Source organism: Taurulus bubalis (assembly GCF_910589615.1).
Source record: "Taurulus bubalis genome assembly, chromosome: 17".
NCBI lineage: Eukaryota > Metazoa > Chordata > Actinopteri > Perciformes > Cottidae > Taurulus > Taurulus bubalis.
In genome coordinates, this window is record NC_136605.1 from 12,669,175 (window position 1) to 12,686,849 (window position 17,675).

General features: G+C 41.8%; 3 protein-coding genes across 5 annotated transcripts; all 3 read right to left on the bottom strand.

Moving 5' to 3' along the window:
* Window positions 1-2,240: 2,240 nt before the first annotated feature.
* LOC306750220 (galectin-3-binding protein A-like) lies at window positions 2,241-4,786 on the bottom strand (the record flags this gene model as incomplete). Its single annotated transcript, XM_079233615.1, has 5 exons — window positions 2,241-3,491; window positions 3,610-3,901; window positions 3,974-4,108; window positions 4,250-4,456; window positions 4,702-4,786. 5 exons carry the CDS (start codon window positions 4,784-4,786, stop codon window positions 2,447-2,449), a joined length of 1,764 nt encoding a protein of 587 aa, XP_079089741.1. The 3' UTR covers window positions 2,241-2,446.
* A 544-nt stretch (window positions 4,787-5,330) lies between these two features.
* On the bottom strand, window positions 5,331-12,290 carry cant1a (calcium activated nucleotidase 1a). Of its 3 annotated transcripts, none has more exons than XM_079233128.1 (4): window positions 12,177-12,290; window positions 7,003-7,665; window positions 6,317-6,520; window positions 5,331-6,227 (listed from the first exon to the last, which is right to left on the bottom strand). In XM_079233128.1, exons 2-4 carry the CDS (start codon window positions 7,640-7,642, stop codon window positions 5,857-5,859), a joined length of 1,215 nt encoding a protein of 404 aa, XP_079089254.1. In that variant the 5' UTR covers window positions 7,643-7,665; window positions 12,177-12,290; the 3' UTR covers window positions 5,331-5,856. The 3 variants fall into 3 exon arrangements, with proteins under 3 accessions (XP_079089254.1, XP_079089255.1, XP_079089253.1); XM_079233129.1 differs by lacking the exon at window positions 12,177-12,290 and adding an exon at window positions 8,693-8,805; XM_079233127.1 differs by lacking the exon at window positions 12,177-12,290 and adding an exon at window positions 8,697-8,783.
* Window positions 12,291-13,690: 1,400 nt separating this feature from the next.
* On the bottom strand, window positions 13,691-17,270 carry syngr2a (synaptogyrin 2a; the record flags this gene model as incomplete). The annotated part of the gene is made up of 4 exons (XM_079232658.1): window positions 13,691-15,003; window positions 15,469-15,605; window positions 15,758-15,995; window positions 17,172-17,270. The coding sequence occupies 4 exons, from the start codon at window positions 17,268-17,270 to the stop codon at window positions 14,797-14,799; spliced, it is 681 nt and encodes a 226-aa protein (XP_079088784.1). The 3' UTR covers window positions 13,691-14,796.
* Between the last annotated feature and the right edge of the window lie 405 nt (window positions 17,271-17,675).

The following is a 17,675-nucleotide window of genomic DNA, read 5'->3' on the forward strand; positions in this document are numbered from 1 at the left end:
AAAGATATCCAATGATCTTTTCTTCCTGTAAAACAAAACATGAAACGTGTTAACGTAAGCTATTACCAACCAATTTCTACCAATGACATCATGACATCCATCCATCAATTAATCTGCAAAGATTGATTGAACAAATCTGCTCTTTTTAGCATATTTTCTTTCAAAAATTCTTCTTTGTGGAGCACTTTGCATCGAGCACTTTGATTGGCTGTTAAACATTACAGGAAACAGAAATACCAGCTTGTTGCTAACTTTGTGTGTCTGTGATTTAGTGCTGGAAAGGCAGCGTATAAATGGCTTATCAGTGCTTTTGTGTTGCTGAAAACAGCTGCCTGCTGCTGCTGGAAGAGCCGGATGAGAGTAATTGTAGGCCTTAAAATCAAAACAATGAAATGAAAGATGCTTAAACGCTTGGTTCGTACAAGAGGAACTGCAGAGTTGGTATAATTATATGTGGGTTCAACACTATTCGTTTCACACGACATGTACTCCATTTGATCCATCGTAGATATGAACATAATTCAGTGTGGATTTAAGATCAAGTATATAATGCGGAATTCCACGGAAATTGGACAACTTGTAGAATTCTCCATTCCATTGTGTGTGATCACAACACGCTTCATGTTTTCAAATATAAAGGGAACATTTTGGGTGGGCTTTGGAGTTCAAGTTATTAGATGAGATTAATAATTTTTCATAAAACTCATGAAATTGAACAAAAAAATGTGGGGCAAACCAAACAAACAAAGCATGTCCTGATTTGCGGGGGGCAATTATTTGTGGGCTAAAATGACAAAATAATGAAAATACAGCCAGATGTTACTGGCAGCAAAACAAGTGATGACATCGCCGCACTTTCCCTCCAGGTGAACACATAGTGAATGTAACCTGGCATGAGATTACTTGTGAATCACTCTTGCTATGCAATACTCTCTCCTGCGTCTGACTAAACTATTCATGAGTTTGTACCGTCCTGAAGCACGAGTGCACGTGGGGGAGTCGTCTTTAAGTACACACAGTGATAATGTAATATAAAATACAGAAGCATCTGATCAGTCATCGTTTGTCAAGTCATTCTTTGGCACGCACACAGTCAGTCACACTTCTCAGAAACCCATGAGTCACCGCGTGGCTGTTTAACCCACCTGTCCAGACATGCAGGCCTGCATGTTGTCAAAGTGACTGTCAGTTGTGTCTGTGAGGACTTGAAGACAGGTCTGAAAACACAATTGTCTTGGGAAAGATTCCATGATTCATTAAGAGGAAACTGATATCACCCTTAATCAGACCCCTGTAAACAACAACCTTTTCGCACGACGTTGAATGGATCCAACATGTTTTATGCCTTTTGTTTTCGTTCTGTTGGGAAAGAGTGTAAAGATGAATGTGACTTTGAACTATTTTTACATGGAGGAGAGCCAAATTTGAATTATTTCAGCAAGTCGCAACGCTGAAACATTCTGACAGGTCAAGAGGTCAGGACAGATACCTTGTTAATTAAAGGAATAACTCAACATTTTTATATAACTCGCTCTCCCGAGGAGTCAGATAAGGATCAATATAATCTAATGTTTGCATTTTAGGTAGAAGGCTACATCAAGCATGTTTTCTCATCTTGTAAACAGGGTGAAATAACTTGCCTGGCTTCATCTGAAGGTAACAAAACCTGTTCACCAGCACCTCTTAAAATCACATTATATCTTATTGTTCCATATTTAGAAAACACAGGATGTAAAAATGTCAATTCAACATTTTACAGTGGGTAGTGTGCAAGATTATTTCTTACCAGGGAATCAGCAGAGGCTAGTAAGTCTGGCTGATATTTCACAAAATGTTCCTTTAAACTTTATTTAGCCGTTTTAACATTTATCAAAAATACTGTAAATTCTAATCTGTAACGCATTTTATTTCCTTTTTTTCTCCTGCAAAAATACAAAATATTGTTCCCTGACAGACTTCCATTTCACTACTCGAATTGATAAATGCAGATCAACTTCTCTCCTGCAGTGAGCTTTGTAGCAGCAACATGGCTGAGATCATGACAGCAGATATAGATAAAGCTCAGGAAAGAGAGCAGAAATGTTCTGCACATATCCAGCAGAGTGAAGCTATAAACCAGTCTGATGAGTAATCTAACTTGGCCCCATTGACACTCACTTTGTTTCACATTTTATAAATGAGGATTTATATTTGCTGTTGTTATTGTGAAGAGAAGACACACACGCAGAAAAGGATCTAGATATCACTTCATTTATTTGTTGTTAAAAAAAAAGAAAGCAGGAAATTATACTTGATATGAAATAAATCACAGCCAGGTGAAACATTTGTAGCTAATCAATGAAGATAAAATAATAATAATCACACAGATAATATTGTAGAATCATTGCAATCTATTGAATAATAAGCAGACATGATCAGAATACATGGAGCCTGGCCTGCATTTGGATCAGACATACTCCGGTCTCACGACAAAGCGGTAGCTGTACTGGTCATCAGGACACGGATAGGCAAGAACCTGGGTCCCGTTCACAGCCATGTTGTCCTTGAAGTCCTGAACCTGGAAGATGTACTTGCCTTGGCACATCAGCAGAAGACGATTACGAAAGAGGATGTTGCTCCATTGAGAGAAACTGTTTTGAGGCGTCAGCCTTGCTGAAGGGAACGACTCGCATCTCACGCCTCGGTTTGAACATTCCTGTTGGTTGTTGAAGACATTTGCTTCCCAGCGAATCTTGTTGCTCTTAAAAATCAGACTGTTGTGGACAGGTGTGTTGAGATTGGTGTTGATAGGATTGTATTGATCGTATTGATTGTATTGATTGCGATGATTGCGATATCTATAGCCCGTTTGGAGACGAACCAGAGCAGCGCTCCACGGCTCAGCGGTGTAGATCCTCGGTCGGTAATCATCATCTTCTCGGTTGAACTTTGGGTTGGATACCAGATTGCTGAAGAGCAGAACATTAAACTGGAAGGCTTTCAATACGTTTTCTCGATACATACTCCTATGAGTGCTGTAGAGAGAAGAGTTGGACTCCAGGTCATACAGGGACTCGGCGGGGATCATGGGGAAGCGAATGTGACTCAACAGGTCAGCCTGGGTTTCCAAACTGGTCGAGTTGCCCTTCTCTGTGATCCAGCTCTCCACAGTCTGAAGCACAAAATATTCATCCGGCACCACCAGGTCTGAGCGCAGCAGAAGGGATCTGAGGAGCTCAACGGAGAGTTGGGTCCAAGCAGGGGAGCTGGTCAGATTTGGGTAGTTCCAGGCCAGATACTGAATACAGTTCTCTTGGAGGACCCAGTCCTGAGTCTCCGCGGCATATTCGTAGAGGGACACCTGCGTGTGGAATGAGGCGTCCTCTGGGATGATTTTAGAGAACAGCCGGCCTGTGTCCTCCATCAGCTGCTTCACCCCAAACGTATACGCCAGCCAGTGGAGGCACTGCACAGAGGAGAAGTTCACATCCACCTTGCGGGTATAGATGTACCTAATGAGATTGCAGAGTATTTGTTAGATTCTTCAAGATGTATTCGGGATTGTGCTTTCCATTTACGTGCTCACAAAACATAGTATAAATTCTAGTCATCATAGCAGTTTGCTTGTACCTGATGAAGGAGGAGAAATGTGGTTGGCAAGACTGGACGACGTCGACCGTGATGCCGGAGATCCCCTCTGAAGCGTTGAAGAGTGGGAATTGCGAGAGAATCAACTTGTGCGCACAAACCGTTACATTAACCACCTCCGGGAACCCGTCTTCTTGCGTGTTTCCAGTCACACTCCGGACCGAGATGAAGAAGTCACAGCTGTTCCCGCTGTCAAACATCTGGCCGCGCTCATCCGACAGGCTGAGGCTGTGGTCCAGCGAGTATAGATAATCAACCTTGGTCACATTTGCGCCTGGAACCACAAATCATTGGGATGAACATTTGATAGAGCAGTGAAGAGCCCAAAAAGAGTTTTGATACGTACTGCTCGTTTCACAAAGAACTCCAACGTCCTCTTTGTGGCTGCAGTCAGTGGCTCCCCAGTTAGTGAAAGCACACGTAGAAAGATACTTCTCTGTGCCTTCACATTTCAGATCATCCAGCCAAATAGGTCCAGGCGCTATGATGTAAAATGAAAGGGAACACGTTTGTTATGGCACTTTTTATTTTTTTGATGGCTGAGTTTGTGGTGTTGGTATCAAATCCCATTACAATCATTTCACTGCCCTCTGGTGGGGGATGAATGGAAGTAGAAAGGCACCTTTTCCGTAGTTTTTCCCGATGACAACAGAGTTGGCTCGAGGGAAGCCGAGCTGACGACACACCACCTGGGCCTCCGCCATGTCCCAGCCGTCATCACACACCGTTCCCCATGTCCCATCGTGGTAGATCTCCACGCGGCCGTCGGCAGCGCCGCCGCCAAACAGCCTCACGTCGCCTTCCTGCGGCACAGGGTTGCTTTGTCTACCTGCGTGAACACACAAGACTCTGGATATTAAGCAAGGCCGTGACAGCAGAGAGGTCATGACAACATTTGGATCATTACAGTCCGTGTTGAGCGAGCATGGGCTGAATATATTTGTAAAAGCACAAACAGTTCTATAATGAAAACTAGTATATTATTAAGACTGTGTCCTTTCCATAAAATGCATTTCGGTGTAAAAGTGGAAGAATATTACATTGCATACATGAGATATGCTTCGGATGACTTACCAAACAGTTTAAATCTTACTGCACTTCCAGAGGCATGGGGGAGCAGCAGAAGCCACAGAGTGAATACGTTTCGATGCACGAGCATTTTCAACCCTTAGTGTCGGAGTCTGACGCAGACAGATGATGACAAAGAAGAGGCAATGTGAGAAATATGCACTACTTTACTATCCAAGATTATGCATGCAATGGTTTTAAAAAGCAACAAGATTAGAAATGTAGTTTTGTTTGTCGTCTTTTTGCACACGAATCAATTCATTAATTGAGATGGAATGCATGACATTTTAACTGACAAAACAAAATGACTACATGACTCAAAAGACTAATGTGCAAAATCCTTACATTTAATGAAAACATTACCTTCTCCCCTCTGGCTATGAAGTGATGTCTTCCAAAAATGTGCTTCTCTCTTCTGAAGTCTGCGACACAAATCTCACTCCTTTTAAAGCCCTGCTGAAAACAGGGTTCACTTCTCCATTCCCGCTGCTTTCCCCAAGTTTCGTTTTTCACTGAAGCAGGATGTTAGGGTGAGTGTTGCGCAACGGTTTGAGGTACGTAGACCCGTCCCAACTTGTTTAAGGACAATGTCTAATTTGTGTTAAACTACTTTCTTAAACAAAGCCACAGAAAAATAAGAGTTGAAATTTTTTACTTCATTATCCCACCCCAAAAATTATACAGTAAAGCTTTCACCAAAATGTCCTTCAAACAATGTTTATGCAGAATAAAAACGTTTTAGTTATTTCATTGAACATGTTTGGTGTGTACATAATGATGTTTAACATGAAGCACATAAGGGAAAAAACCTTTTGAGAGTGTATGTGCATGAACATGTATGCTTTAAGAAAAGAAATCACAGTCTGATAAATCAATCGATTGTACATTCATCATAAGAAAGGCTACAGTACTGTTGAGGGCCACATCTGTCCCTGGAAGGACACGCTGCCATTGTTTGTGCTGACTGGCACTTTCTCAAAACTCAAAACAGGACCCTATTTTGCAGTCTCAGCCAGTTGTACTTCTACTTGTACTGAAAACGATCCTTTACCAGTTGGATTTGTGTCTCAATGAGGAAGCAGCGAGTGCAGTAACTTCAACAGTGACTGGATTGTAAACAAAATAGAACAGTGCAGTGGCCTCAAGAGCGAGTCTCTCAGTCTATATGAACTCCAAGCCCTCATATTTCACGTCCCCGATCTTGGTTTCAGGTAACAGGATGCGTCCGTCGAGCGTGAAGGCCATGATGTACGTCGCAATCTTTCCGCCGTCTTCCTCCGACTTGAGAGCCAGAAGGATCTGGTCGTTTGTATGTGGGACAAACTTGAATGAAGAGAATCCGTGAGTGGGGTTCAGCGGACCCACTCGGCTTACAACGATGTCCTTGAAATCTGGTGAGCAGCTGAGGGCGAAGTTCGTGCCGCGCCGCTCGTCCGCAGTCTCCTCGTAGCGCTCCGTGCTCGCCCGGCGAGGGAGGAAAAACCAACGCTGCAGGGTGTTGCTCCATGCTGCCGACTCATGGATGAGATACCCTGCGAAGATGTAGAAGAATACAGTAAACAGTCAGCAAAGAGAAACAAAGAGGAAGCTGTTATAGGCGAGACCAGATTTGCATCCTCACCTGGAGGCTCTATGCCTGCAGCAGTCTTAAGAGATTTGTACACGGGAACCCAGTTCTCGTGTTCTATGTCCCCTCTGAAGCCCACTACCTTCACCCACTCTGGGTTGTTGTTGACAAACTCGCCCTCGGTAGTGGTCCACTCTTTCCCCAGACCGCCGACGTACAGTTGCTTGTCCTTCACTGCCAGCCACTCCGCCTTGAACCCTATCGGGAGAATAGCGATTAACCACAAAATGAATAATCCAATACATGCAAAAAACCTGAACTTAAGTTAAATGACAAAAGTATTATCAGCAGAATACATTTAAAGTATCAGTTACAGCAGAAAAATGGCCCGCTGTGAGTGAAGTAGTATTCTATGTCGTATTATTAGATTGTTATTACCGTAAGTAGTAGAATATCATCTAGCCTGTACATGTATTAACACTTAAAATTTGTTTAGATTTTTTTGAGATTTTGGACTGAATCGTTGCCTTTTTTTGTGAAGAAATGGATGACTTTACCGTGAAGGGCCTCAAACAGTTATTCACAAACTATCTGAAAAGTAACTAAAGAGCTGTCAAAAATACATAGGGTTAAAAAGTATCGTATTGCCCTCTGAAATGGAGTGGAGTAGAAGTATTAAGTAGCATCAAATTGAAACACTCAAGTACAATATTAGCATGTATGTAGCGAGTAATGCTGACCTTTGGCAACGCTGCCGTCGCCGTCGGGCAAGATGACCCAGGGCACAATCTTGTCCCCATCAATGTGGTAGACAATGCCCGTCCTGTCATCGACACTGTAGAGCTTCCCGTTGAACACCACCAGCTCAGACAGCTCCATGCCCCTTCCCTTCTCCGACAGGTGGCTTTCCAGCAACACCCTGTTCTCATCCCATTGCACCGCTACCTTTTCACCACTTTTGGACACCAACAGATGACCTTTCCGCATGTAGCTGAACCACGTCAGCTCCTTGTCACTACGAGAGCTTGTGTCCAGGTCGGCAATGACTGCAATGCGGTAGAGGGTGCCCTGCGACGTGTGCTCAGGCGGACTGAGAGGGTAGGTGTCATTGTAACGGGAATCAGACTGCTGGGTGCCACTGTGACCGGCCCTGTGCGGGTCGTAGGGGCGGGAGCTCAAACCCGAGGAAAAATGCATGAAGAGCGCCAGAAACAGGGCCAGGAAGAAGGCCACCACCACGATGGGCTTCCATTTAAGGTGGATACGAGGGTCAGTGGAGTTGGCCATGGACGCCAGCATAGGGAGGCCTCCAACAGAGATACGCAGACTGTTCATCAGCTCATTCTGCTCCGGGGGAGTGGCGCCTGGGGGAGCAGGCATGGAGGACGGGGGCCCGGAGTGCCCTAAAGAAAAATAAAGAGAGATGATACGTCTGGAAACAGGGCAGCAGGCAGTCGATAGATGGATTACAGGTTCTTCTTGTCTTCTAGCTTTTATTCAAGGTCCCGACATAGATATACAAATCAGATAGACTACAGCGATACTGTGAACAGATTAGCTGGTCCCATTACTTTGGCCTTACTTGACCCACTTGATCACGCTGCCTTGAGATGTATTTCAAACTCACCTACAATCTTAGATACTATAGTTGGCAAGGCTTTAAAGGTGCCACCTGTGCACACAGAGACTGGATAAGAGAGGCTATTGTATTACGGAACAGTCTTGGAATAACTTGCAAGCGAGACTCAAACCAGACTCACCAGTTTAAAAACAAGATTTTATCACTGTTCTGGTTATAATGCACAACCATTTTGTGTAAATAGTTCTAATGCTGTGTTATATGTCACTCATCTTCAAGCTAAATAAGGAAATTATTGTTTTAGTACTTTTTTAAAGTAATCAAAATATATCTTTTTTTGTGGTAGAAATATCCCCCTAAAGTTTGCTAATATTAGTGAACGTTGAACGACCTGGTTATACCAGACTAAGTTATGCAAAACCACTCGAGTGTATCACCTTGAGCAGGGGTGTAGTTTAATATGGTAACGTCTTTTCATATACAGGTCACCATTCAGGTTTTACTAAATCCTTTTGATAAGTAACAAGTCAAAAATGTAGCTGTATGGATAAAGCTGCAATATAAAGCAGAAGAGTTTCAGTTGGCAGTAAAAAGTTAAAACACCTGCTTTGCCCTTTGAGAAACCCAATGGCTTGATCTAAATGTTCCTTAGTCCTGTGACACACAACATGAGCAAAACGAATGCATAATCAGGCCGTGACTTGGGCCCATGTGTAAAGAAAGGTAATTACATAAAATGTAAATATATTTAATATACATAAAAGATATTTGAATGATCTGATAACCTATTCAAACACAACGGACTCAGCCTACAACATTTAGATGATACAACGTAATCTAATGAGACTTACATACTCTCTATGAACAGACTCTGTTGGTCGATCAAACCTGTCGTCCCGGTGGCTGGCAGATCTTTCATTTAAGCCTATAATATGAATTCTGGTATAGCTCAAAGGAGTGACCGTATGCCAGGTTACATTACTCGACAAGAAGCAGGATGTAGCCCAGCTTTGGGCTGGGTGAGTATCAGGTGGCCACCACGTCACCGTTGAAGTCGGGAGGAGCCCAGTGAGTGACAAATAGGGGAAGGCGTCTGTGAACAGGTACATCAGGAAATACACAGCCGGCTGACGTAGCACACGCCGAAGTCCTGTTTTTGGTACATAGTAGTGATAAAACCACAGGAAATAATCATCAACCATTCTAAATCATCAAATCTTCATTTGAGTAATCTACCAAGCAAAGTTCTCTAACATCTGTCAAAAGAGATCCTCTCTGACTTTCACCATTTTACAGACCAAACGCTTCATTAAAAGCTAAACAGATCAATCGATAATGATATGGATAGTTAGTTGCAGCCCTAAATAATATAAAATCTCACACTTTTTCCCACCTTTATGGACTGTTCAAATGATAAAAGACAGTTTGCTGATAAATTGATTGACAAATAGTCAAATATTTGATGTTTTTAGCTTCTTAAATGCACACATTTGCAGATTTTCTTTGTCTTACATGACAGTATAATAGCCATCTTTGAGTTTTGAGTTTTGGACTGTTGGACAGACAAAACAAGACATTAAAAGACACCTCTTGGGTTCTAAAAATGAAAAAAAAAAAAATCACTATTGTAAATTGAGGTAATCTTAATTAACTAGCAAGAGTACGCTAGATGAAAACCGAACAATACAATGTTCAAAAGTCATATTTCGAACACAAAAAAAAAAAAATGTATTTCCGAAAACAGATATTAGATTTTTGATGAAACACCCAACAAACTAATGTGACCTTGAGGGGTCACCACCAGGCTCTGTGAAGTAGTAAATGTTTACTCACAAACTAAATCCAGGGATCTCTGGAATCGGCCTCGGGAGCTCGACACTCCTGCGGCCTAAACATGGCTGCATTTCTCCAAAAAGGAGTGCAGAAGCTGAAAGGCTCTTTCATAAGGCGGGGCCCCAAGCCAAACAGCAGTCCATTATGGCAGAAACATCGGGGCCCGCACTCTGAGGCACGCAGACTATCCTCTCTGGAGTACACCAACAAGTGGCCATTAAGTTTACAGGCTGTTTTTGATTCTCATTTTGCCCAAATCACCTGAAACAGAATAAACTAACTAACTAAAAGACGAGGCTTACCCCTTCGTCGCCTCCTGCCAGAACGCTGACCCTGTGACATCAGATTTATCTCACTGTCCTTAAAAGAAGACCTCCGCAATCTTCCCGGGGCGCTTTCTGCTCACAGATTATTTGCAGTGAAACCATGACTGAGGATTGTTTTCACGACGCTCGTGGACTTTAACTAGACTCTGAGGATTATGTTAGAGTCCAAAGGGGCAAACAAACACAATTCATTAAGTCTTCATGCATCCTAGCAACCGAGGGCAAGGCACCAGAGGCTAGGGAGCAAGGTGGGATAACGAAAATCCTGCTACCTTTAGAGGTTCAAAAGAAACCTTTGGTCAGGGTCTGTGATGTGATCAGTACACTGAATAATTTCTGCATCTCACAACTTCATTTTATTTTCTTAAACTGCACTGCAACTTGTATTCTATTTTTTTGTTGTTGCTTTTTTTTAAACTGTGTTTAATGTTTTAATGAATGTTCTTAAATGATTTTAAATCTTATTTTATTTTGCATTATGTTTTGATGCTTTTATGTGAAGCCCTTTGAATTGCCTTGTTGTTTAAATGTGCTATACAAATGAACTTGCCTTACACTGAGTACTGTGATCAGAGATCAGAGATCAGCTTGATAAAACCAGCCGAGCGGTTACACAACCCACACTTACTCTCCATCGGGGTAAAATCTGTTAATAACTGATTTAACTCCTTCTGAGCACCAGTCCAAAAATATGTTTGGATTTCGAGTTAATTATTAATCAACTAGCAACTTCTGAGAGTCTCAAACTAACTATCAACAGTTTTGAATAGCTTCCAATTCCTGAAAGGGCATAATAAACAAAAGGTTGGGACATATGACAAACGGGATACATTACATGTCAACTGTGAGGGAGTTTGCATTTCAGTTTGTGTGAGGTCGCTGTGTAATATCCCTGGCTGTACACCATTGTGGGCAATATTATAAATCAGTAAGCAATATACTTCAATATTTGATTCCCAGGATTATAGTTATTCTAATTCACTGGATTAGCCACGTTGTTATTTTTTGCTAAATGTCTCAATTTAGTTTTCAAAAGCTTTGTTCTACCATTATATTTTATATCAACACTACTATCTAACATTATATACGCCCTGAGGATGTTATCCATATCACCAACCAGTCATATACTCTATCTATTTTATTTGTTTTTATTGTATTGACCAATTGGTCAATACAATAAAAAATGCCCAATGTCCAAGGGGACACCATCAAAATATGTGTTGTGCTCAATCACCAGATACTCACGTTTACATTGATAAATAAGTGAGTAAGTAAAGTTGAAGATATTTACATTTGAGCACCTCTTGCCATTTTTCTTGAAAAATTATATAAATGATTAATTGATTATCAAAACTGTTGCTTTTCTATTGACCCACTAATTATCCCAGCACTAGTATGAATTACTTCTCAAGGTCATTTTGCAGATGGTGTACCTCCCTGACACTAATAGTGCCGTCCTGACCCGATCCTGACAGCCGCCCCTCTCAAAGCTGCTGGTTCCCTCATGTGAACATGTGAGTGTCTCTGCTCTGTGCCGCCATAAAAGATGACATCTGGGGAGGTTGGCTTCAAAGGAAACAGATCAAGGACACAGAGAGTGTGTGTTGGGCCCATAAATACTTCACTTATTGCTGCAAGTCAAACTCCCAAGACCTCTGCATGTCAAGGCGCACCCAAACAGATGTGCATTAGACTAAGGACGTCATTTTAGCTGGTTGTATCCAATGAGGAGATACAGTATGGTACATTGATCTACTTTGGCGACATTTAAGTATGCATTGTTTAATCTGCAGACCAGCTGGGGCCATCTCAGACCCCAAGTGGCCCTGGGACATTCCTACTTTGATATTTGAGGGCCTTTAATTCATTAACCACCGCCTACAAAGTAACTGAACACGATGAGACTTATTGTAAGTATACTAGATTGTTTTGTTCTCCCTCTCCTCCTTCACACCCCCCCAAACCTCCCATCTGCATATATGTGTGTGTGTGTGTGTGTGTGTGTGTGTGTGTGTGTGTGTGTGTGTGTGTGTGTGTGTGTGTGCGCGTGTGTGCGTGCGTGTGTGTTGGCTCGTCACCCCCGTCCTGTCAGCAGCGCAGAGGTTAACGCGGATGCCATCACCAACGGCTGCGTCCAGGTGCGAGCGGAGACCGTCTCGAGCGGCTGCTCACTCACCGCAGACGTTAGATGTTCAGCTCACAGTCCTCCGGTGGTTGGAGCTCAGATGTCATTATTTTATCGCTTCCTTCTTTGGCTCCTTCTCCTCCGCTCCCCGTTCACCAGACAGCCACTCATAACTTCCTGTATCTGCTGATGACGACGGCAGCGTGCACCGCCTGCGCGCGCTGGATGGAAGAGGGATTGTCCGACGGTGCGTTCAGGTGCTGTCGGATATTCGATGACCACTTTATTCCATCGCGATAGACGACATACTTATTCCTGCATGGTTTCATTTTTTTAAACTGTTGAAATGTGATTATATTAACCGAGTTATCTATATTTTGAAATGCGTCTGAAGCAAGCTGAACATAAAAGATCAAAAACATAAATCATATTGGTCCCACAATAAACTAGAATAAAAAATAAAAAAACACTAAATAACTTTACTGCACAACTTCTGTGTGTAATGTTTTTAAATGAAGATACGTGGTTATGAATATGTAAAATAAAGGGTAACTTGAAATTTATATTACCACAGCGAGGATGCATAAAATCTCAAAAGATTATCCCTAAAACTGCCCAATGCAAGAGCAAAGGAGGAACATCTCTGCACCATTTTGGCAGTGAGAAAAACAAAGCAGTTCTTGTAAAATATGAATGCTTTCACCAAATAGATACTTAGGTTAATATTAATCGATTACTCACACGTAAAGGTGTGTGCACAATGTAATCATTATAATCACGTGAACTTCCCCTCAGCTTGATCATGCTTAATCGGGCAGGATTCATTAGGTCAAAGTATACATGCTTTGCCCGATTGCCTAAAACTAAAGAATGGCTGCCGAACCTGGACATCATCAGAAGATGATGAGAAGGCTGATGAACCCTTTTGTCTTTTGAACAAAGACATGCAAGATACCAACTAAAAGGAGCAGTGAACAGTCAGGGTGCACATTTAAAAAATACCCTTGTCACGTGTTCCACGGTCCGAGCGTTAAAAGTGTGAAATACTGGAAGATGTTTGTGTTGTTCCTCGAGGTCAGCGTGGGATTACTAAAGTGCCTCAACAGGAGACTAACAGTTGTGTCTGCCGGACATACACTTTGGAAGGGCTTTGAGAATTTCAAGTTTTGAATACATTTAATGTTTTTACAAACTTAATTTAATCTTTCGGGGGAAAAAAAAAACACACACAAAAACAATTAATTTAAGTTTAAGGTAAATATTCCTTTTAGTATTGTTATTCTACGCACTGACTGTATGAACCTTCAGTAACTCAGGAGCAATTCCCTTATACAACGTTGGTTATAGTCTGGATATCAGTGAGAATATGCTCAGGCGACCTCATTTGTAACGTTCTCCTGTAAAATGTGCATTGTCTTCAGTCGGTACGGTGCTATCTCCAAAGTACACAAGCTTCTCCGCATTCACCTACACTATCACTACTCAAATATTTGCCAAGGGAGCACGGCTCTGCACAGTCTCCGGTTCTCGCATCAGAGGATGTAAATTATGAGCCGACTCAGATGTTGGAAACAAGAACAGTTTTTATTTGGCAAACCCCCGTGTGATACAGAATACTGTATAAAAGGCATCAGGGAAGTATCGTAAAGCCATCGAGCAGCGAAACTGCAACACGTGCAAAAGGTACAACTACAGTGTAAGAAAAGCAAGAGCATGAAGTCATGTAGAAGAAGAAAAGTAGGCTTTGATTGTCATGTAAAGGATTAAGAAAGATAATAAATATATAAATTTACCACAACATCACTAAATTCCTGAAACCAAATTATGGCTGAAATATTTGCTGAATTAGATATTTGAAAAGAACTGTAACTGAACTCAAGGAAGGCACATTTAACGCCTAGGTAGCTGATGCAAATTAATGGTTTGACTACCTTAAAATAAAAACAAAACACCCTTAAATACCAATACTAATTAATAATTGTGGCAGAATTGATTTAAAAAAAAAGAAAAATGTATTTAACAATCTTAAATCAGATATTGGCAATCAACTGCCCTAAAGAAATTAACTTAGCTTTTCAGTGCATAAAAGCCATTTCAGTGGTTGATTATTAGGAAAGGAACAGAAACATGGCGTTACAGCAGTTAGAGGGCTCATTTTCATCGCACCCATTGATTAAATAACATGGATTTGTCAAAATAAAGTATTTACTGAACCGTATGGCAAAATGATTGTGGTTGAACTGCCCTATATGCATCTGACAGTAATAACAAAAATACTTATATGTACTTAACAGTAACATATTCCAAAATGTTGTTCATCTTCAAAATACAAAGCATATTTCTTGGCAACTCAGTGAATCTTTTGTTGACTAGTGCTTTGATATTAACAGCCTGCACTCATAAGCTAAACAAAAGGGGCAAAAGGCAACAGTTCATCCGATCTCTTATCATGACAATCTCCTAACCACAAAAATATATATATATATATATGTATCAATATATATCTTTTCAGAGTTCACCTGCTCCGTGTGGCACTTTGAACAACACAGCAAACAGCCACCACACACGTATGCAAACACGTTCTGCAGGAAGTATAAATGGGAGTGCAGAGAACAGAGTTGTAAATGAAATCGTTGGCACATGTTTAAAAAGCAAACTCCCCTTTTGGACTTCAATAAGCTGGAGGCTGGTAGTCTCCTGGCTGCTCCTGGTTTTGGGGGAAAGGCGACTGCTGGTAGCCGGTGGGGCCGGTGGGGCCGCTGTTGTACGGAGCGGCCGGGTACGGAGTACTGTGGTCGTTGGCTGGGTCTCTGTACTCCTGCTCAAAGTCACCGACGCCTTGGCGATACCTTCCTAACGCAAAGTAGAATAACAGACCCTGTCGAGAGAAGCGAAGAGTGAGAAAGTGGACAGGGTTCATACACATTTTGACCAATGGATTTCCATAACTTTAAACCAAATTTCCATGACCAAACATTTTGTGAAATCTCGGTGTATACATGAAAGTGAGAAAATGTAGTATTTAAACTAACAATGAGAAGTCCAACGCATACAGTATACCTTAAATAAACACAAATGAATGAGAGACAATAGTTTGATTAAAAGAATAAACATTTATATAGATGCCTGTATGTATTTTGAGCGTCTTTCTTTTAAAAGCATATTAATTATTTCCAACTCAGCGTAAATGAACATCATGAACATAACAAATTTCCATGACTTTTCCAAAACTTTCCTTGACTGTAAGAACCCTGAAGTGGAGCTTTTACACGACTCTCGCACATTTATAGCCGGCTACCCTCTGGTTTTGTTAGTCAAATCCTGGTCACATGTGGAGGCTCACCCAGGTGACGATCGAGAAGAAGGAGAAGGCCACAATGGCTCGGGCAGCGTCAGCAATGACCACGGCTTTGTCGGAGGTATTGGACCACTGGTTGGCCAGGACGCAGAAGCAGATGAACCACAGGAATGTCCAAGCCCCTGTGCCACCCGATCAAAGTTATTTGAAGCAGAAAGATGAATAGTCAGGATTAAGATGAAATGAGATGACAGAATTAACCTCAACTAGGCTGCACTTCCTGTTTAGGGGCCCAGTTCCTTTTTTTTTTTTTTTTAGAAGAAGTGACTCTCACCTGAGAAGACCAAATCTCCTATCACAATAAATTTTCTCTCTTTGGCGTTGCTGATCTGCGGGAAGTAGCCGTCCAGTATGAGGAAGACGACACAAGCCAAGAAGGCCAGGACTCCGATTCCGACCCCGTAGCTGCAGGCACTGACGTTCTCGTTGAACATGCATTTGATGTCTCCCGTCGTTTCTTTGTTGGTGTAGCCTTCTGCTGTGATGGTCGCAAAGACCACAATGGAGAACACCTGCAAAGAAGGGACACGCAGGGTTAATGCCAGACGGAAGTGGTGAAGAAAAGCATGTCAAGCAGCCACAGGGGCCGTGTGACTCATCACATGATTCTCATTACAAGAAGGCTTGCACCATCATAAAAAAACAAATACAAAATCTAATTAAAACATCTGTCGAGCCCGTTTCATGTCTTTCGTTTCATGTTCATGTCTTTTTCAAGCTTCTTACGTGTGAGGTTGGACAAACAAGACTTTTGAAGATGTCAACACTGTCGGTTCCCTCTCTACATTCATATTTTATTGATACTGGCAAAGAGATTATATATATATATATATATATATATATATATATATATATATATATATATATATATATATATATATATATATATATATATATATATATCACAGGATCCCTCCTCACACCATGGGATACTGAGCTGCTTTAATCTTGTCGATAAATCCAGTCTCAACACAAGGATGACAAAGCCTGAGCTGTCAGGGCTCTTGAATATGAAAAGACTTAGAAGTGAGAACAGCTGCAAACTTTACATATGCTTTCAAATCATGCCTTAAAAATTTTTTAAATAAAGAAGCTTTTAGTTAAATTATTAAGAATTTATATTGTGCTTTAGTTTCCTCCGTTGTTTTAAAAGTGTGTTATTGTGAAGCACTTTGTGATATGTGATAAATACATAAAGTGTATTCATAAGTTTTCACCATAACTACTTATAATTGGCCTCCAACGTCGCGCGTTAGAAAACAGCTGGATGCCAACAGGTGACGCGTTTACATTTCTCTTTATGGACCACATTTAAAGGGTTTTAACTCTCCCTCGTCCACTATTTATTTAAATTGTAATATATTTATATTTACAGTATGCAACAACATTGTCAAACAAAATCGTCCATCACCGGTTGGAAAACGGTCAGCAGGTGAGGTGACACAGCACAGGGCACGCGCGCTACTACGAGCTAACTAACATCAACAAGTGCGACAGAAGAAACATCAAAGTGACACTTTCTCTAACTTTATTTAAAATGTCAGCCTCAATTCATGTCCGGTGTTGGCGGCTCGCGGAGCCGAGGAGCGACATGAACCGCTCAGTGTGGCCCCTGTCCGTGTGGCCCCCGTCCGCTCCCATCTGTCAACTCGGCTAATTCATGCTAACGTTTCCGTGGAGTCACTCACCCAGCTCAGGCAGCGCAAAATGGTTTGAGGCTGTTTTACAAAAGTGAGGACATCAAAGGCGCCGCCGGCCAGCGAGGCCCCGTAAGCGCTGCCCTGCATGTCGGTCACACACAAAAAAGCCTCACAAAAAGATCTAAAGACGAGCCAGGAGGAGAAGTCTTCCTATCAAAGTCGGGACAGTTTCGTTTTGTCAAAACAGCTTCCTGAAAACTTTTCAAAGACCGCCCCCTGCGCTGGTGCGTTCAAGGGCTCCTCGTAAAATACGCCCTCAAAACTGAGTTATAACTCCGAGAAAGAAACATTTAAATGGCCGTAGTGTGTTTTTTTGTGTGCGTGTAACTCTAGGAGGCAGTAGTGATATCAAGCCATCACCGCGTGATGAAAACACACTACATTGCAGGGCTCTTTGTTTTACAAGGTGCAAAGGTTAATACCTATTGATTATAAACGTCACTGGAGTTTGAGATTCAACACGACAACCTAGCAATACAATCATATAGATGG